The 21,418-nt window shown below is 45.9% G+C and overlaps 1 protein-coding gene across 5 annotated transcripts in view; it reads right to left on the bottom strand.

The window, feature by feature from the left end:
• Positions 1-1,511: 1,511 nt before the first annotated feature.
• Positions 1,512-21,418, bottom strand: part of LARS2 (leucyl-tRNA synthetase 2, mitochondrial) — a 158,164-nt gene continuing 138,257 nt past the window's right edge. For 4 of the 5 annotated variants that reach the window (XM_036870000.1, XM_036870002.1, XM_036870003.1 and 1 more), the window contains 6 exons: positions 20,764-20,946; positions 19,008-19,177; positions 17,204-17,281; positions 16,188-16,299; positions 5,570-5,697; positions 1,512-1,836 (listed from right to left, as the gene is read on the bottom strand). In XM_036870000.1, the coding sequence (XP_036725895.1) occupies positions 1,657-1,836; positions 5,570-5,697; positions 16,188-16,299; positions 17,204-17,281; positions 19,008-19,177; positions 20,764-20,946 (851 nt within the window). In that variant the 3' untranslated portion in view covers positions 1,512-1,656. The remainder of the gene's footprint in view (positions 1,837-5,569; positions 5,698-16,187; positions 16,300-17,203; positions 17,282-19,007; positions 19,178-20,763; positions 20,947-21,418) is intronic. The other variant, XM_036870004.1, reaches the window with a different exon arrangement.

The following is a 21,418-nucleotide window of genomic DNA, read 5'->3' as shown; positions in this document are numbered from 1 at the left end:
TGAATACAGATTTTCAGTGTCACAAAATGGCTAGATTCTCCTCCTCCTCCCCCTATTAAATAGTAATCAGTGGCTTAGGCCAGTTCTGGTAAGAGCACCTGATAGCTGACTTCACAGAAACCCAGGATCACCCTAATATACAATCACACAGGGTCTCCCTGGCAGCCAACTGCTGTGGCTCAAGCACAGGAGGAGAGGCCTGGGTGGCGTCAGTCCCACCCCCTGCGGTGGGCTTGCTCTTCCTGATGACTGGCTCTGGGGGCCACATCCATGGCGGCATCACCATCTGCGGCGCACACGAGCGGACTCCCTGTTGAGCTGCAGCGGGCTCTGAGATTGGCTCCACCCGAGGCTGGAACCAGCTCCGTTCTGCTTCACTTCACAGCAAATTTTACACCCTGAGGGAGTGGTTAGGAAGCGCTGCTCACCAGTCACAGTGGGAAGTGGTACTTCGTCCAAGAGCCTGAGTACCAGGATCAGAGAAGGCCCGGCAGGCAAGTCCAGCTGGGCTGGGGTTGAAACAGCCCGCACGGCAGGGCTGAGAAGTGGTGGGAGTGCTGGCAGCCAGACTAGCCCTGCTTGCCTTTTGATTCCGAGCAACTTCTTCTTCTTCTTTTTTTTTTTGGCTGCGCCAGCCCACAGGATCTTAGTTCTCTGACCAGGGATCGAACCCGGGCCCACGGCAGTGAAAGCGCCAAGTCCTAACCACTGGACCACCGGGGAATTCCCCCGAGCAACTTCCGAAGACCCCAGTGTCCATTCCGCATATGGATATTTGGACACGACCCAAATGGCTTCTCCATCTAGCCTGAAGGCGGGAGACAATCCACCACGATGCTGAGGCTCTGTCACCGTTTCAACAGTGACTGCCCACGCTGCTCCTGAGCCCCTGTGCCTCCTCAGTTTAGCCTCATGTTCCTAACACCTGCCTAAGGCAGTGTAATTTCTGGGTTCCAGAAGCTCCCAGGCTGCTCGAGAGGCTTCGTGCTCATCCTCACTTACTTTTCAATTCACCTTCTCGCTCCCACCCAGCTGACTCTCTGGTGGCTTCCTATGGGGCTAGATGCTTCCTCCACCCTGCAATGGTGGAGGAAGGTACAGGGTCCCCAACCCGCATCACTCATATTTCTCCTCTGCCTCCACCCACCTTCACCCCTGCACCAGGCCACACCTCAGAGGCACCCTGTTGATGCCAGCCCGTCAGAGTACAAAGGCAGACATTCAAGACATTGGGCTTGGGGCTTGGTGGTGCAGTGGTTAAGAATCCGCCAGCCAATGCAGGGGACATGGGTTCAAGCCCTGGTCCGGGAAGATTCCCACATGCCGCGTAGCAACTAAGGCCATGTGCCACAACTACTGAGCCTGTGCTCTAGAGCCCGCAAACCACAACTACTGAGCCCACGTGCCACAACTACTGAAGCCTGCACGCGTAGAGCCCGTGCTCCGCAACAAGAGAAGCCACGACAAAGAGAAGCCCGCGTACTGCAACGAAGACCCAACACAGCCATAAATAAATGAATAAATAAATAAAATTTATGTATATATATAAAAAAAGGCATTTGGCTTTTCCCTGCCCCTGGGCCCCAGACTCCTTCCTTCATCCCAGACCTGGAGGAGGTGCCTCAAGCCCTCGTGGTAGCCGCAGCGTCCCTGCAGTCACTCCTGCACCAGGAAGTTGATGAGGGCGGTTCGGGGGGAGAGGAAGGCCTTCTTGATGCTTCGCCCCTGTAAGAGCCTGACACCCAGTTCACTTTGGAGAACCAGTTCGTGGACTTTGTCCTGGTCTTGGGCAACTTGCTGGGGCACAGGGATTTTGCCGCAGGCTTTGTTGTTGATCTGAGAAGGTGAAAAGCCGAGACAAACAATGAGGAAAGTCCTGAGAGTGGCAGGCAGCCAGACATCAATACCCACTGCCCCTAAAGGGTACTGCTGCTTCTGTGTGGGGAGGGAGTACGGGAAAAGAGAAAGAAAAGGCAGCACCCAGCTTCCAGGAAGAACAAAGTGCACTTAGATGGGCAGGATTAACGCCTGAACACTTCGGATAAGGAGAAGGAGAGGGCGCCACCTTGTATTTCCTGAGTGCTGCCCCATCACAGCTGTGGTGGAAACTATGTCAAAAATCCTCAGCATGAGATGGCTTAGGCTGTATCCGGCGGTAGAGGGATTATTGTGTTACTGAAGCTCAAATCAAGTTCAGATCTGGCTACAGGGGGTGTCACCGAGGATTTACCTAGATCTCACGTGGACTAATTTCTGGGGCGTGTAGGCAACCTCCCTCCCTGATGACTGGTTCCAGAAGGGGGCGCTCAAGTTTGACCACCTGGAAGCTGGACCCATATCACACACAACTCTTGCCTAAAATGGGCCAGTACGGTTCTAGCCGTAGTGGTATTCACTGAATATTAGTTTCATAAGGATAAACTTCACATCAAATATGAACTGATACTGCCACCGAGGAAAGCGACACGTGACCCAAACAGCTTCTGAGCAGCCGTGCTTCAAATCCTCCACCCCATCGCTCCTGTAAGAACGCGTTCGTTTTTTTCACGAATGCTCCTGTTTTTGACTTGGAAAATACAGTCACTGTGTTATGAAAAATTACCAGGAATAATTTCTGAAGTTTCAACCCAAGCACATTATCCAGGATCCCTTAATCACCCACTTCATCTTTTCAGATTTCTGCAGAATTTAGTGGCATTTTTATGGGCTGCATTAGCCTAGATCACTGGGTGGGAGACAAGTAAGACATCACCTCAAACAGTGGCTGCTTGACTTTAGAAAGGTCTCCCAGTCCCCATTTGGTGGCCTTGCAAGCTTCCACCCCTCCAGCTTTGCCACCTCCACTTCATCGCTCAGCCTTGGTCCGGGCCTCTGCATTGTTCTGTTGGACTTTTCCAACAGCTGCCTGGAGGGCCCCTGGCCACAAGCGCTGTCACCCGCCCCATCCACCACTACTCACTGACAGGAGCCCTGCAATGGCTAATGACAATAAAAGCTCACGTTGTCTGAGCTCTCACTCTGTGCCAGGCACTGTGCTCCACCATCCACCTGAGTGAACCTGTTTATTCACCACCTGTGAGGTAGGTCACAGCCGTTCCATCCCCGATTCACAGAGGGCAAAGCTAAGGGATAGGAGGTGAAGCCACTTACCCAAGGCCCCTTTCCAGCAAGTGGTGGAGACGGGATGACCCCGTGGACCCTCTCTCTTCCCTGCCAGCCCCCAGCCTCTCGGGATGGAGTCTGGCCTTCTCTCCAGTGCTGCCCTGCCTCTGCCTCTGCCTCTGTTCCACCTCCTCCATGGCTCACGGTCCAGTGAGGACTTCCCCCGCCTTTGCTCCTTTCTGCACTAGGGAAGTGCTGCTCCTCTTTCAAAGCCAAGGTCCACATCCCTTTCCTCGGATGCCTTCTCCAATCCCCCAGCTGCCAGAGGCAGCAATGCTGATGCTAGCAGCAGTTACCATTTACCGAGTGAGTTATTAAGCCCTGTTCTGCCACTGTTTCCTCACTTGCAAGATGCGGTTAGGCATGTATCTGCCTCCTCTGTGAAATGGGGAAAACGGCGGGGTCTGCTTCACAGGGCTGTTGTGCGGGGTCAATGAGTTACTATCTGGAAAGTTCTAAGGGCAGTCCCTGCCTCTTAGTCGGTACTCACTGTGTGTTAGTGGCTTTTGTCATTAGTGTGTCCAGAAGCAGGCTAAGTACCTCCTGGCATTATCCCATCTAATTCTTTCAACAACCAGGTAAGGCAGGCCCTGTGTTTTCTAACTGAGGAAACTGAGGCTTAGAGAAATTAAGTATTTTGCAAAACTGAGATGGTCCAACTCCCAAGCTCTTACATCTTAACCTGGAGGCTACACAAACTCTCGGTGTGCATGACAACGCGTGTACCTTCCCAGACTGTCCCTCCTGGGTGCTGGGCTCCGTGAAGACAATGTAGTGTCTCTGGGCTCAGAGCACACGGGCACGGCTGAACTGAATTACACCGAGTTACACTGTTCTGTGTTGCAACTTCTATTTCTGGCCATGGCACCAAGCGAGATCATGTGGAGACAGAACACAGACCTTGACAGAAGTCCTGCCACATGGCACAGTGCCCCAACCCAGAGGTTCTTGAGTTGGGTGTACTTGCAGGGAGTCCTCCACACATTTTAAATCTTGCATTTTTATTTCAATGAAAATCTGAAATTATTTTACCAATTATCAAAACTAAATTTCTTTTCTTCAGTGGTGATTTAAAATGGAAAGACATTTTCACAGATTAAAACTTCAGTGTCTCAGGTTGGCATTTCTCAGTTGCACTGAGGACGAGTTCTTAGGGGTACACAGATAGTTATTTCTTAGAAACATTATTCAAGTTAAAGAAATCGCCTCTCTGTGCCACAGGCTGGTTTCGGTTTTGAGGATTTTTGGAAGAAGCCTAGCAGGGCAGCGCCCCTCCTCCCCTCCATGGGGGTGGGGGCGAATTGGAGGCAGCGAGGAACTAAGTGTCAGGGAGGTGGTACGGAGACAGAGCATCTGTGACGGAGCCAGTCTCCTGGGGGAAACTGTCTTTCTCAACATGGACCTGCCCGCAGGGCCCAGGGTTTGCAGACGCAGCAGGTGGGGCCTGGCAGGCCCGGCTCCCGTTCAGCCCCTGGGTGATTACTTTGTGGTACTTTCCACAGTTTGCAATTATTTTGTTTATTTTTCTCTTTCCTTCTTCTTTTCCCCTATCTTTCCCACCAGGATTTAAGCTCCGTGAGGGCAGGGACCCTGTTTTTTGCATTTCGGTTTGTGTCCCCAGAGCCTAGCACTGTGCCTGATGTATTAATAGCATAGGTAACTTGATAATGACTGAGGAATAAACAAATAAACGTGGGCAAGGTGACGAGCTTCTCTGAGCCTGTGTCGTCAGCTGAAAAAAATGGGAACAGCTATGCCTATCTTTTAGGGTGGTGAGAGTTAAATTAAACTTGGGATGTAAGTTAGCTGGCCCACGTGTGGTTCAGACTAAAAGGTCCACCCCTTGTTCTCTTTCCCTCTTCAGCCACATCAGCATATTTAAGAGATATTCCTCATAATGGGTCTCAGATTAAACAACTTAAATACATAAAAATTACATAAGGATAAACTATAGGAGAGTTATTTGCTCTATAAACTATAACCAACTACTTTTATGTATTTAAAATGACGCAATTTATCAAAAAATAAATTTCATGTAGCCTTTCTGAAATATATTTTGCAGAGCGAGATGTTCCTTGCCCACCTCCTCACCATCACCCTACCCCCTCCAAGAGCCTAGAGCAGCTGAATGAAATTTAGAGAGATTGAAACACAGCTGGAAAGGAAGACAATTAGAACCTATAATGCAGGACAGGTTGATACTTTCCACTTTCTGGCCACAAGTTTTATGCTCACAAGCTTTTGGTATGTGGTAACTTCAAAACTGAAGGTGCTGGCAAAGGAAGACAGGCTGGAGGGTTGGGCGGAGAGCTGGGTGGGCTAAAAAGGCCTGGCGAGAAACTTCCAAACCCATCCGTGTGTGTGTGGCTGGTTCACCTTGGCCCTGGGGGCTGCGGGAGACACTCACCAGAACCGCCATCTGTACGACATCGGGCTGCTGGAGGAACTGCGGGTCCACAGCTGGCCAGGCTTGAAGCAGCACACTGGTGTCCCAGGCGTAGTGGGTACACAGCTTCCTCGGCACCAGCGCCAGGCCTGCAACGCCAAGGCACAGAGAGTCACTGAGCACATACGAGGCCCTTGGGAGCACGTAATAAAGCGTTTGCCCTGACACAGCCTGGCTTGGAGCCGTCTGAGGCCCCAGGAGGCCACACCATGGCTTTCCACAGCCTACCAGGTGCCCCCTACTTCCTTCAGCCTGGCTCATCATCCCAGTTTATAGGTAGCTTTCTTTTTCTTTTTTTTTTCAAACGACACCCAGAGCCATAAAGATGGACGGACACACTGTTCTCAAGTGCATTTGCAAAAGCAAGGCTGCTGATTTTACTCAGTCTCTCTGTAGTCCTGCTGGTGAAGGAATCCTTTGTGCTTCTGAGAGTGGATCCCAAAGTAATGAGCTACATTTGCTTCCTTTCTGGCCCATGAATACTTGTGGCCTGAGAGTACTTTTACTCATAATCACCAGAGCCAACATGCTGAGAACAGCGGGGCGCTCCTTCTGGACCTACTCAGAGGGCGCTCAACCTTTCCGCTAAACTTCTTCTTGGGAGGGGCTCCCGCCATTACCAAATTGGAAAGAGCTGTCCTTGGCTCAGGGTGGGTCAAACCCAAGGAAGCAGGGAGGAATGAAACCCTCTCCAGTCTCTCTTCCCAGAGCGCTTCACGCTGCAGCTCCCAAAGCAGAGGAGGCTCACCGTCCAGAGCTGCTCAGGGCCAACTGTCAGTGCTTCGGGACTTCAACCAGGGGCTTCCTAGCAGGGGAAGTTTGAGTTCCAAGCCTCTGTTGATCTCATGAGTACAAAAGATGCCCCCAGATGGGCAGGAAATACACAGAGCAGAAAATAGATCCCTGGGCAATTGTTGTGTGGTACATCCCCGCTGCCTCCTGGTCCTCCCAGAGGCAAGCCCTGGGCAAGCGGGCACGTGCATGTGGCCAGTGTGCCCACTCTGGGGGTGGTGCTGTGGCAGATGCACAGCCCTCACGCTGTGAATGGCTTTTCCAGGGCTGGTGGAGGTGGGGTGGCCCTTGCACACCTACCCCTTATTATTAGCCTTGAGACCAGCAAATGCATTTGAGGGACGGGCCCATAGCTCAGGGGATGGTCTGAGGCCAAGTCTGGGACAGAGGGAATGAATCCCACCAATGCCGGTCCCAAACACTGGGCTGTGAATGACAATGTTTTCTTTTATTTTCTTTGATGACAAAAGTAATGCATGCTCCTTGCAGAAAATTTGTAAAAAGTCTAAAAACAAAGAAGAAAATCATGTTCATATGGATAGCATCTTTTAAACTTTTTATTTTGAAAGATACTAATGTAATGTATTTAATGAATACTTGTATGTACAAACCAACTCCACAAAATGAAACCAAACTACCACCAGGATCATGCTGTAGATATAGTTTTGGATTCTCTTTTTTCCTACATTTTAAACTAATAATCAATTTCATGGAAAAGGATGACACACAATAGTATATATAGTATGGCCACAGTTTTAGTAAATATTTAAATAAACAGATAAAAATTTAGAAGGAAATACATCAGAATAGCAGCAAGCATTATCCCTGGGAGGCAGAAGTATAGGTGATCTTTCTATTAAAAACAAATTTATTGATGATGATGAAAAACCACCACTGAAACAATACCAATGCTGGTGAGGAAGTAAAACAATGGAATTCTCATGTACTGCCTCCATCTAGGCCTTTAGTAGTATTAGGAAGAAGGCAGCTACAAGAGCATTCACTGAAGCATTGTTGACGTTTTTTTAATAGTAAAAATAATTAAAACTTCAAACAGCCCATATGTACATTAGTAGGGGACTAGATAAATAAATTGTGAGCTATTTATTCAACAGAATATTATACAGAGTGAAATGGAATAACTAGAACTATAAGAATAAACATAAATTTCCAAACAAAATTTTATAGGTTTTCTACAAGGAATACTTATTACTTTTGTAATTAGAAAAGATATTTAAGAACAGTTTTCCCATGCTATAACATCAGTTCAAGATTTTTCTTCTGGTTTCTTTTTAAGGTTTCATTTTCTGGCCCATTTATCCATAATTTATCTATCCATAATTTATTTTGCATATAACGTGAAAAAACATTCTTAAAAAATACTTGGTCAATTCTCCAAATCCAATCTGTTGAATAAACCTTCTCTTCCCTATTGGTTTGTGATTTTTCTTTTACAATATATTATATTAGGGATGGTTTCAGAACTATTCACTACAAAGATACTCAAAATGCCTGTCTGTGATGAGGTGAAGAACGGGCCAGAATATGAATCAACACGCTGCTTCCTTCATTGAGAAATTCTTGCTACCAAAAACATGGTCAGTCTTACACGAATATGTGCTTAGTGACACAGGTGATGTACCTGCTAAGCTCCTTATCTTGTCCTAGAGACAGTTCCTAGACCAGCCTCAGGTCTACGGACCACTCTGAATAGCACTGGTCCATTTTGTTCTGTTGACCTCTGTCTTGGTTCTTGTGCAGGCATCACAGATTTGTTGTAGCTTCCCATGTTTTACTATCTGTCACTCCTATTGTAACCCTGTGCTGCTAGTCAACCTGGGGGAAGGGAAGGCCCATCGGGGTCTGAGAATCAAGTAGCATAAAAGATGTATTCCTGGGGCCCATCTGGCCCCTGTGTCCTGGGGTTCCCATGCTTCTAATGAACCTACTCCATTTCTAACAGATGTGCCTTTTGGCAGAAGCAGAGAGGAGCTTCCTGCTTGTTCCTCAGAAGGGATCCTATTAAGACTCATATCGCAAGACAGAGGTCACAGAAGGAAGATAATTACTTCTTTATTTTAGCTGGCTGGGCCAGCATGCCTTGTCCTGTGACCCAGCTGCAGTGGGAAGCATTCCAAAATCTCCGCATGGCAGTTGTACAGGATGCCTGGGAGATGAAAGGACATTGGACACAAATGTTCTGGGCAGAAGCTGTTACAAATTCCACTTTAAAAAAAATGAGGAAGTCCAGCCTTCCTGGAGCAATCAGGATGCTTATTTATAGCGGCCTGGGCCCCCGCCAGCGATTCCATATAGATGGGAGTGGGGCCATCCTGCTCAGCAGGGAGGAACAGAAACTCACTACCCCAGGTTCTACGTAGTGCTTTTGCCTTCCTGCTCTTTTTAGGGTAGTAAAAATACCTAATATTTGCATGGCAAATACAATGGTTTCTTTACGTGACACAGGGCAGGTCAAGAGCTGGCCTTTGGGAAGCATGTGGAGAAAGTCTGAACACAGGCTGGGAAGTGGCAAGGCCCTTGCACACACAAGGCCACCACGCAGGGCCAGCTGTCGCTCTCAGCCCACCCCCTTCCTGCCCCTCCTTTGGAGAGCTGTTGTCGCTGACCTTCCCGTGAAATAACTGAAACAAGCCTCCTCTCCCGCTCTGAGAGCTGGCGAGGTCGCCACGCCACCATGGCACCCGGAGTGAGTGCTGGGTGGTCATGGTGTCCGTGGATGGCAGGCCTCTCCTGACAGCCATCTTCAGGCCTGTCTCCACCCCACCCCCATCCTCATATACACACAGGGGAGGACCTGGGGACTCTGTGGTGTCTCATCCCCATCATGCCTTGTCCAGCCCTGGCACTTCCAAGGAAATGGACAGGAAGTGGTGCTACTTCACATTAGCCTTTACCCACAGAAAGGGTTCTGTTGACATTATTTTGAAATAACAACACTGACACAGCATACACATTCATGTATAAAACCATCCGAGCATCAGGAGATGTCTTACTGTCCCTTACAAGTCTTAGCGTCCCTTACAAGAAGTGTTCCCACACTTCTAGATTATTTGTAGATTTGCAGTTGTTGTTACTGTTGTTGTTGTTTTTTGGCTGCACTGTGTGCCTTGTGCGATCTTAGTTCCCCAACCAGGGATTGAACCTGCACCCTTGGCAGTGAAAGCGTGGAATCCTAACCGCTGGACTGCCAGGGAATTCCCAAGATTTACAGTTTTGTTGAAATTAATGAATACAGCATATATGTACAGCAAAACAATATAGCTACAATATTTTACCACCATTTGCACAAAGAAAAATGGGTTTATGGTAGTAGACTATACTTCAAGATTAGAGTTACTTCAGAAACTTAAGAGAGGCAAAGGGTCACCTTGCTGTGACCCTCACAATTAAAGTACTGATGGAAGACTTGGGGATGACAAGAGGTAGAAGCTGGAGGCAAAAACCAAGATAGATAAATCGCTGTTGAAACTGTAAAAATGGCCAGAGAAACAGAAATGGAGATCTTATCACCACATTTTAAATAACGTGTATTTTGGACAAGAGGCTCATCTCAAAGCAGCACAAAAAAACAGAAAAAGAGGAGAAATCACTCAAATGCCCATCAGTGGATGACTGTTTAATAACCTATGGAATATTCACTGGGTAGGACACCATATAGCTGTTAAAAAAGAACAGGGTCAGCCTGTAAGTGTTGATATAGAATGACTCTATACACTCCATATGGTAAGAGAGAAACATTTCACATACATGCATGGAGTTCTGTCAAATCAACTATCCAACTGGCAGTGCAGGTACCTGGGGAGAACAACTGAGCGTAGGGGTGAGGATGGGAGGGAACTTAGGACACACCCTTTGTAAGAACTGAAGGTTTCACAATATGCGTATAGATGTACTTTTCAATGAAAAATCTAGGTTTTGCTTTTGCTTTAAGAAGCCCAGAGAGGTACACTGGAGGGTGGAGCTATTTTCTGCAGCTGGCTCTATGGGCTTTTCTTCGGAAGCTAGGCTTGTATAGCTGCGAGGTCACCCTCGAGGAGCAGCGCTCCTTGGGCACTTAGGGCAGACGCATCCCGTCACCACGAGCTCCTTCACGCTGCTCTGCAGAGCGATGCAGGAGACACGGGCGCCTCACACACTAGTGGGATGAATGGCTGCATCTGGTCAGTTGTGTGTGTGTGTGTGTGTGTGTGTGTCTGTCTGTCTGTCTGTCTGTCTATTAAAACCTTCCACAACAAGAAATAAATTGCTTCTTCCCTTCCTTCCTCTCTCATCGTCTATGACATTCCAGAACCAGAATCTCAACACTCAGGACTTGTGGGTTTAGAAAGGTAATTTAAAACAAACAAACAAAAGAAATTGAAATAATTATAGATTCATAGGAGGTTGCAAAGAAATGTACAGGAGGTCCTGTGACCCCTCAGCCAGCCTCCCCCACTGGTAACATCTGGCATAACTACAGCACAATATCAAAACCAGGAAATGGACATTGGTACAATCCACAGAGCTTATTCAGACTTCACCAGTTTTATAAGCACTAATGTGTGTGCGTGAGGCTTCATATAACCACCACTGCACTCAAGAGACAGAACTGTTCCATCACCACAAGGCTCCCTCTCCCCTTTTATGGCCACCACCCCTTCTGCCCAGTCCCTAACCCTTGGCAACCACTAATTGTTCTTCATCTCTATAATTTTGTTTTTTCAAGAATGTTATAAATGGGATCATAGAGTATATAGCTTTTTGAGATTGGCTTTTTTTCACTCACCATAATCCCCTTGAGATCCATCCAAGCTGCTGCCTGTTAGAAAGGTCATTTTTTTTTTTTATAGTCAGGCTATAGTTTATTACAGCAAAGGAATAAAAAGCAGGATCAATAAAGGAAAAAGGTACATCAGGCAGAAGCTGGAGGATACCAGGTATAAGCTTCCAAGAGTCCTCTCCCAGTGGAGTCACACAGGACATACTAAATCCCCCAGCAATGAACTGCAGAAACACATGCAAAATGTTTTCTTCCAGGGAAGTTTGCTTGAGCCTAAGAGTCCAGGGTTTTTATTGGGGTAACTGCAGTGCTGACTGCAGTTACTGAAACTTCAGACCCCCCAGAAGGAAAGCAGGTGTTCACCATAAATCACATTTTTTACACAAACTATCCACACAAGCTGGTATAATGTGGTTCAAGACCTCAAGCATGCACAGTGCCCTAATCAGTTAGTAGCATAGGGAACGTTCTAAGACCTCAGTTCCTAGGAGCCAGCCAAAGGCTAGTCATACAAGTAGGCCCTTCTGAGAACGTACAAGATTTGAGTAACTCAAGGCTGCTGGGTTAATTATTTACTTCACAGATAGGTATCAAGTTATCATGAATTTAATGTACTATATATACATATATGATAAAGCAGTACATTATAAAATACATACATTAAATTATAATTAAATGTAAATAAATATATCACAAATGTTATAGGACATATCATACATATGATAAGCAGTACGTTAAATGCAAGGTATTACTATTATTACAAATGAGTAATGAGGGCTACAGCTGTCCTAGGGTGTGACTGAGCAGAGTAATAATGGACATTTGCAAGGCAACTCCTCAGAGCACTGAATGGGAGGCTGTGAAAAAAATCCCACTGAAGAGTTTCTCTCTCTGATAGAGATAATTTTGTCACTAGAACCATTTTGTCCCTCTCCAGTTTGACACCGTACATTCTTATCATTAGCTATGTATTTCTTGGGGGGGCATGCACAAGCTAAATTGTTCCACCACCCACGATGGAGTTTTGGCAAGGATGTGACCCTTCCAAGGAAGGTGCAGAATTCAACCTCTGGAAAAAGGCATAGACAGGTGCTTCCTAACAAACCCTGAGCAAGGCTCAGTAAAAGACTGTGATTAATAATATGATGACTAATACCAACAGTGAATTTGAGTCTGAACTGAATTGAGATGAATTTATGTGAACCTGAATACTGTTGGAATATCATTTTGAGCTAAATACTGGACTAGATGCCCAGCCAAACCCTGATCTTCTTTTTTTCCAAAAAACATTTTCCCTCTAAGGATGAAGAAAAAGACTATGGAAATGAAACTTGGGCGCTGTGCATTAGAATGATTTCCTTGTGTAGAGGGGGAGCAGGAGGGTCATCCTGAGGAGGCACACTTACTCATACCTAAAACTGCCAAAAGCATTTACCAAGGCATAGTCTGTATTATCTGAACCCAGTTGGTGGTGGCAGCCAGTAGATTGGACGACAACTTGGGGGAGGGTGGATCTTACAGATGGACAACAAGCCTCCTGATGGAGCTTTGGCGAGGGAGTGCATGTTGGAGTATTTTAGCTGCTGTCAGGCTCCTCCCCTGCTTTACACCTGCGTAGCTGCTGTAGTTCCCCCCACCAACTGCCCAAGAGCGGGACCTGAGGCAGTTGCCCTTATTCTGCATATAAGATAAAACCAGCTCATTTGTATTGCTGATATATTCTTAGAAAGGTCATTTTTGATGATGATAAAATTATACCTTTAAACAGAGTACCACCAAGGAGCTCCCTGTTTGGTGATTTTCTGCTTTTTTACTATCCACCAACAAAGGAAACCTTGTGTCCTTTGTGTAGAAACAGTATCAGTAACTCCAAATATGCAAAATTTCCCTAACACCCTCATAGATAGGACAATATTCTATGATGGTAAACAAAAGATAAGTTTGTAAATTCAGATGTGGTCTATTGACCTTCTCAGATCCAAAGTTTCAGGTAGGAAAAAAAGATTTCCTCATCCTGTTGAAGTGTGCACACTGCCAAGACACTGGTTCTGTTTCTTGGGTCTCCACTGATTCTTTAAGTGATCGGTAGAGAAGTACTTTGGGCTTCTCTAAAGGTTTCCTTTTATCCAGAGCCATGATGGCCATTTTGCCCATGGACCCCAAATTGTCCCCAGAAGACAGATCTCAATTCTGCTGCCCTTGGGGGAGGAACTCTTTTATGAAAACCTGCTTCTCTGGAGAACTCTGAGAAATAGTAATTTCTGAACATCCTACCCTCACTGACCACATTTCCATTATAGTCATTGTGAGGTTATCTTTCAAAGATGCAGGAATGAAACCAGAAGTTATATGAAAGCTATGTTTTGCAGAATAAACCAAATGTGTGTAAAAACTGTCCCAAAGCCTTGAGACAAGAGTGACTGACAGTGTGGGATGACAATAATGACCCTCACAACATAGCACTTCTGTTTGCAAAGGACTTTCAACACCTTGTGACACTGGCCCTTATCTGCTGCTGGGAGAGGCAGGAAGGGGTCGTGGCCCCATTCTCTCCAGAAGGCACCTGACAAAGACCTGTGAGTTAATGACCAGGGTGATATGCCTGGTGTGTAGGACTCCTCACTTGACTGTGCTACAGCCCCCGATGCTCATTCAGAGGAGCCACACACATACACATGTGCAGAGCCAGGAGACAAAGGTTTCCCATTGTTTCTTTGAATTAAAAAAAAAAAAAAATTAGTTGCCATGAATTTGTAAAGCTTGAGGGAAGATCTTCTCAAGTGAATGAACGCAGACTGCAATGCCCGCTTCTCAGAATGGCCTCCCCAGCTTTCCCACCAATGCCTAGAACAGAGCCAGGCACAAAATACATTCTCAATGAATGTTTACTGAATGGCTGAATGAGACATGCTAGCAAAACTAAGACTCAGTCTAGACCCACTCCTTATTATAACACAGCTCACAAAAGCCCACTGGTATTGTGTGTGGAAAAAAACATGGAGCAAAGTTTGAAATGGGCCAGTTTCTACCATACTGCTTTAGTGTATGTCCTGCTGGAGATCTTGTCACACAATTGAAGGACAGACTAATGGGGTAACACCACAGTGTACACCTGTCTGGTAAGACCTGCCGGGCAGGGACAGGACCCTGGAGACAGCAGACCCTCTCTGCAACCCCCCCCCAAATCCTGGCCCTAAAACACAGAGACTGGAGGGGCATGCAAGGAGCGAGTTTCTGAAAACCCCATTTACATCAGTCCCTCCTGGGAGAAATGAAATGAAGGAGGCAGACAGATAATGTGGGACAAAAAAGGATGATAAAAGGGAGAGATCTGTATATTCTAGGGTCAGAGTAAACACGTTTATTATAAATTAGATAAGTTTTGTTTTAAAAGAAGGGAAGACTAGGAAAGAATTAACAGTGTGCCATTTAAAAGACTTAATGTGATCACCAATGCTAAATGAAAGAGGCATGTTTCCTGCCTAAGGCGATAATGAAAGGCTACATAATCTAATATAATATGGCAGTAGCCTGGCAGGGCCTAATACCACCCTCCCTTTAGGGCATTCTGTCTATTCAGCAAAGAATGGGTGAATGTCTTGTCCTGTATAGTCTGTTCTAAAGCACAGAAGCAACTCAATTCACCTGGTGAAGTCAGCAAAACCCTTATTCCCACACCTGACAATGCATACTGAGAAAAAACTGGTGTCTCTTAGGCGTATAATTGCGAAATTCTAAATAAAACGCTAGCAAATAGAATTTAACAGTATGTTAAAGGTTTACTACCCCATGGTTAAGGTAAATTTATCCCGCAATAGGCTATTAGGCAACCAATTAATTGGACATAAGTCATAACAACAGGGCAAAGGGGAAAATTAAAAGCAAAGGATACAACACCTCAACAATTGAAGAATGGATGTTAAGTAAAATCTACCTCCCAACTCCTAAGATGAGTTCTGGTAAACAAGGTTAGAAGGCCGCTTCCTTAACATGACAGGGAATATCTACTCTAAACCAACAGCCAACACCATACCTAACAGGGAAGTGTTCCATTTAAATCTGGAAATGAAACAAGATTGGCTGTTGCCAGTATTCTTTAACATTACATACAGTTTTCTAAGCAGTATATTAAAGAAAGTAAACAGACACAAGGGCATTACTATCAGAAAGGAGAAAACTTAACCTTATTTGCTGATCATAGACTCCTAGAAAATCCAAGAGGATTCTACCCCTTAAATGAAGGAGGAGAGATTGGTAGGGAATCTGGTTAGAAAATAAGGAAGTAAATTAATATTAAAAATTATATGCCAGACATTACCAGTCAAAAATTATTAAAGAAAAAAGATTCCAGTCACAATAACAAAAATAAAATGAAATGTGGCAAGATAAAATACTTGAGAATAATCTTAAGAAATGTGTGGGACCTACATGAAGAAAATTACAAAACGTGCCTAGGCATGAGGGAAGTCTTGAATGAATGGAGAGACAGATCATGTTTTGGGATGGAAGCCTAGATGCGGTAAAAATGTGAAACTTTTCCAAGTTAATTCTAGGTTTAACCAAATCTCAATCAAAATCTCAAGGAGATTCTGGGAGAACTTAACAGAACTATGCCAGAGTTCTACTGAGAAGAATAAACAGGTGAGAAGAGCTAAAATAATTATGAAAAAGAAATGAATGCTATTTCTCAGAGGCCCCCAGATAAAAGCATGATGTAAACACAGCATCCCTAGGCTGCCTGTCTTCTGCAAGCTCCTTTGAAACATCCGCAGAAGTCACAGGAGACCTCTGAACACAAGGTCTGGAGAACGGGGCCCAGAATAACCATCAAGTCCTCCTGCACAGCACCTTCTCACTTCATTCCCATTTCCACAGAGAGGTCCCAAGTGCAGATGCCAAACGCTGGACCCCACGGCTGAGGACATCTGAGTCCTGAACAATGCTCAACAAGAGGCTGGAGCACATGCTGGTCAGTAGTAACTGGTCAAGCAAGGCCTCCCCACCTACCTGCCCAGAGCTCCGAGGTTATGTGAGGGGCCATGGGAGCAGCCATCACCATCAGGGCACACAGAGCATCCTCAAACTCAGGGCTGTGGAGAACAACTCTCTGAGAAGCTTGCTGAGGAACAGAAAAGAACAGCAAAGTAAGAACACTGAGGTGTACAAGAGAAGCCTGGGTAAGAAAGGCCATGAGTGCACGTGAAATCCAGAGACACAAACAGGCAGGAAGAAACCCTCTTCAACATCATTTTTGCTCTGGGCAAAGAACTCTCCCCGTTTAATCATAGTGTTAAAAATAGCTGGAGTAGCAACAGCAGATATATTACTATTTGTCTTTTTGGCCGTGCTGCGCGGCTTGCGAGATTTTAGTTTCCCGGACCAGGGGTCGAACCCGTGCCCCCTGCAATGGAAGCGCAGAGCCCTAACCACTGGACCGCCAGGGAATTCCCGAGCAGATATATTACTGTTGACTGAGCATTTAACCACGCCCGCGGACTGATGCTAACTCATTTGGTTTCTACTACCCTTTGAGGGCAGTATTGTTACCCCATTTGACAGATAAAGCAGCTGAGGGTTACAGAGGGAGAGTCATCTGTCCCTGGGTACACGGCTAACCAAGAGATGGAGACCAGATTAGAATCCAGGTCGGTCTTAATTCTTAACCACTCAGCTATGTTTCCTATGTGCACAGAACCAGTGGGAAATACAGAGACTTGCTCAAAGGTTCTGCAATGTGGAACCTCCAGGACAGGGGTCCTCTTGCGCCCCTCAGGGAGCTCAGGGTTCCCCATTCTTTGACAGTTCCTGCAAACACTCAGTGTCTTCCTGAGGTGTGGCTAATCAGTTAACTCAGTCACACCCATTCACTTTATGGGGCACCTACTATACACCAGACTTCAGAGATAAAACATCCAGAAAGGCATAGTCTCTGCACTCAAGGAGCTGCAGGCCACCTCACCACGTGACTGGAAGCCACGCTCCCTCCTCGGTTACCAGCAAATGAGCACAGACGGGCCACTTACCAAGAGGGCATTGCTGAGTCCCATCAGTTGAGAAATCGCAGAATTCAGTGAGAAGTCCTCTGTGAAATGGGCAGTCACCTATTGGTAAAAAGTTGAATTATTCACTTTGTTCAAATTTCCTTTAAGCTTTCCATAAAAAAACTGCATTATCCAAAAAATGTGAAACTAAATGCATACAATAAAAGATATTTATAAGTGTATTCACTATCTCAAATAGTCACTTTAATGTTTCGTCAGCACAAAGGTTTTAAAAATTAAAGTCAATGTTTTTTCCACCACTCAAGACTGTTACTCTTCCCCCATATCTGGGACAGTGTTGGTTCCCATAGTAGGTGCCTAAGAAAACATTGATCATTACCTGAAAAGGAGGCGGGACCCATTTGATGAGCAAACATCAAAACAATATTAAACAGGAGATGGGGTAAAGGATGTCACTTCTCCGTGGTTACATGACTTCAATTCACAGTGAAGGTTATTGGTATATGGGATAAGGTTAGTTTTACATTTTCAAATACGGAGTCAACACAAGAACACAAATACGATTTGTCAGCTTTTTCTTGTTGGTGTGCTTTTCAATTTTGACCATGGGCAAAGATATAGAAAAATAACACATCCTTAAGATGTCAAGAGTTTCCAACTTGTTGAAATAACCCAATTCCATTATCTGACAGAAGAGAAGAATTTGCCAAATCCAAAGAGAAAATATGGGGTATGAAAACGATCATTCAGGCATCACTCAGATCACTGAATTCAATTCCGTGAGCTCTGTTTCTCTACACTATAGTAGAGAGGATGAAAATAAAGCTGAAGAAGTGTCACTAAATGAGACCATGCTGGACCCAGGGCCACTGTAGGTTATACAAACCAGAGGAAAAGCCCTGCTCCTTCAATGTAATCAGTTGCCAGAGTTCAGCGAAGTGACCTTGGCTAACTTTCAAAGTTTGAATCAGCACAACTTAAAAAAAAAATTCAGCCTAAGGAGAATTTGGGGTATCTGGTACCCATTAAAAAATGGCTTCAGATTTCCTAAGGGCCTTCTTTCAAAGATATATGACATTTTTTCACAAAGTTCTTAAAAAAGGTGAATGTCATGGTATTATAGCAGACTTCTAGATGAACAATTTAAAGGGATGCTATCAATGAAGAATCTTTTAAAATGATTTAGAGAATAATATACTATTCTCTAAGAAGATAAAGTGAACAATTATTTTACCTGTAAAATTTAACCCACAATAACTCATGTGAACATTGTGTAACAAAGTACCTGAGTGGGAAAGTACCCGCTATTCTGAGTATCAGGGAACTCTCTGCTCAGTTCCTCACTGGTTGTGTGACTTTCATAAGACATTTAACCTCTCTGTGTCTCAGCTCTGCCCACAGACGGGATGATGAGGAGGCTAAAGAAGAGAGTCTTTTCAAGCCCCTTTCAACTCTAAAATTCTGTTTCTGTTTTTATAACATATACAGTGTGTCATCAGTATGATATTAAATTTGGTTCTCTACTGGATGTGTTAAATATGGAAACATGGAAAGTGGGCAGCTTCTTGATATCCGGGATGGATAAATGGGAGGCACCATTAGAGGGAGCCATTTCCTGAGAGCATCTCTGTTCATGACAACGTCTGCACTGTTGCTCCACCTTGGGGAAATACCCAAAGCAGTAAGACCAATTAATCAAGGCCAGTGGGCCACCATAATAAGAAAGGAGGAAGACCCAGAGTGCCCACCCCAAGGCAGGGCGAGCCACACAGATCACGAGGGCTCAGTTACAGAATCAACCAGTGTCCCCTGGAAGGTTTCTGACCTGAGAGATGATGGAGTTCTTGTACTCCCACAGCTTCCTGGCCTCGGCTTTCTCCTCGTTACTCAACAGCTGAGGCCTGGGAACCTTCCCAGAAACCCTGGCCTCGATAAATCGAGTTGCCAAGGACCAGAGACGCTGCTGCCATCTCAGCACCCCAGGGAGAGCGTCGGCTGAGTGTAACGTCAGTGAATGAGAGAGAGAAAGAGAGACATGTGAGAATGATTGGTTTGGTTACACCTAAGTGACAAAGCACCTGTGAATGAAGAAACACTTCACTGTGCCCGGTGGATCTCTCCAAGGGCACGGAGGAGGGTCCTTCCTGGCTTCCAGTGTCTGGGAACTCAGACCAGGACTGACTCTATCATTTCTTAGAGCCCCAGATATTCAGAGTACAGGACGGCAGGGCTACACAAAGGGTTTCCACCAACTGTCACTGGCCCACAACGAGCTTAGAAGCTTGGGCCACGATGTGCATCAGGGCACTGTCTCCTTGGTTAGAAAGCTTGCTGTGACAAAAGCGTCCTCGGAATTAACAGTGTGCTTGGAGACAGGGTTGACTTACACTGGTGCAGGTGTCCCATCTCACGCGGACAGGTAACATGCAGAGGCGGCAGTGGTCCACAGACCGCACTCTCAGCTGCAGTGCTGCACAGCCTGAGGTGTTTTAACACAACCCCTGTCCTCGCCAGATCTGTACGTATCACATATTTCAGATGTGTTCATCAAATCAGCTGTTCATCTGATCTGGAGAAGTTGAACAGCTTCACCTGGTGGTCCTGGGTCACATGGCTAACCAAATTAGGGCCAGTTCAGGTCTTTTACACTTTAGCCACTGGACTAGACATTCTCAAGCCTGGATGCACAGCAGGATCTTCTGGAAGGCTTGTTAGAAACAGATTCCTGGAGCTGGTCCCACAGGCAGGGCTGGGGAGCCAGAACCTGGGCCTGAGTGTCCCCAGGGATTCTAGTTCCAGGACTGGCATCTGTGGCCACTGCTCCAGACCACACTTCTCACTAGAAATGGTGTGTTGAACTCAACGGTGATTCCAGGCACCTGAATTCTTTTTCCCATAACATTTGGATAAGACCACATGAAGGAAAACTGAATTACTGATTACTGTTGGACAGCTTATTCTAGGATATCCAGATACCTGAGATTATTTTACCTCACACCATTTTAGGTCTAAACAACTTTGGAGGGACGAATTTCCCCTGCGGGGGCCTCTGAAGGCTACTGTGGGTGACTGAAGAGGTCACAGGTAACATCAGGACCAGGCCCCGTGCGGGGTTTTCTGGACTGGTGAGGGGCAATGGCACAATTCTAGAAAAAACCTTTCAGGTTAGACCAAAAGGGGACTGGCCTCTGTGGACCACAGCGGGCCCAGGAGTACCACAAATGCCAGTCTGGCTCAAGGAAACGTTTCCAAAGTGGGATCCTCGTAGAACCTGCATGAGAACGCCACAGACTCATTGAAGGCAGGCTCTGGGGCCCTGCCCTGGGGGCTGGGTCAGCAGGGCTGTGGTGAGGACTGGGAGTCTGCAGTCACAGGGAGCTTCCCCAAAGGCTTGAGGCTCATTACATCTGAGAAAACTGGCCTAGGAATGGCACAGGATGTTGGGCAAATTGCTACTTGCTTCACAGAGCTGATTCCTAGAACCCTACTATTGACTCAGCAAAGATATTTCCTTCCCTGAATTCCTTCGGCACTGAGGCGGATCACGGAGGAGGCAGGCTGGGAAGAGGAAGGTGACTTACTCTTTACGTCCCACAAGATATCCTTCTCAGGAGGGGCGGCGAAAAGGATGTACAGCCGGATGGTGTCAATGCCGTACTGCTCCACGACGTCTTCGGGGTCCACGCCATTGTGCTTGGATTTGCTCATCTTCTCCCAAGTCACCTCTAACTTCTCCCTCGTGTTTGCATGAACAGGAACAGAACCTAGACGCCAGAAAATTGCATCGGTAGGGGATGTGTGATGCCGAATTGGTTCTATAACAGTATATTCAGTAAGAAAATACTGGGTGAGCAATTATAAGTGTCAATTTAAAGAATTCCACTAATTCATTTAACATGACTCGTTCTCTCCCTCTAGACGTCATAAAAATGTTTTTGTTTTCAAATAAATGAGGCCCACCTCCCATAACAAATCTTCCTTTTTCTCAATCACAAAACAAGACAAAGCAATTTCCTTTTTTTTAAAAAAGTAAATTACTTATATACAAAAAGGAAAGTGAAAAAGGATAAGGAAGACTCGTATATTGCTCTTTTCTTTACGGTTTCAGGGTCTCCTTTGGAAACTGGCAGATGACCAGTCAGGGTCTCGGAGCAGCAAAGCACCTGAGAGGTCACTTCACCTGGAGGCTAGGTCCCCCGTCCGTGCTGAAGTCACCAGAACATGATCTCGCACCAT

This window comes from Balaenoptera musculus, chromosome 11 (assembly GCF_009873245.2).
Source record: "Balaenoptera musculus isolate JJ_BM4_2016_0621 chromosome 11, mBalMus1.pri.v3, whole genome shotgun sequence".
NCBI lineage: Eukaryota > Metazoa > Chordata > Mammalia > Artiodactyla > Balaenopteridae > Balaenoptera > Balaenoptera musculus.
Note: the sequence above shows the minus strand (reverse complement) of the source record. Positions and strands in the feature narration are given on the sequence as shown.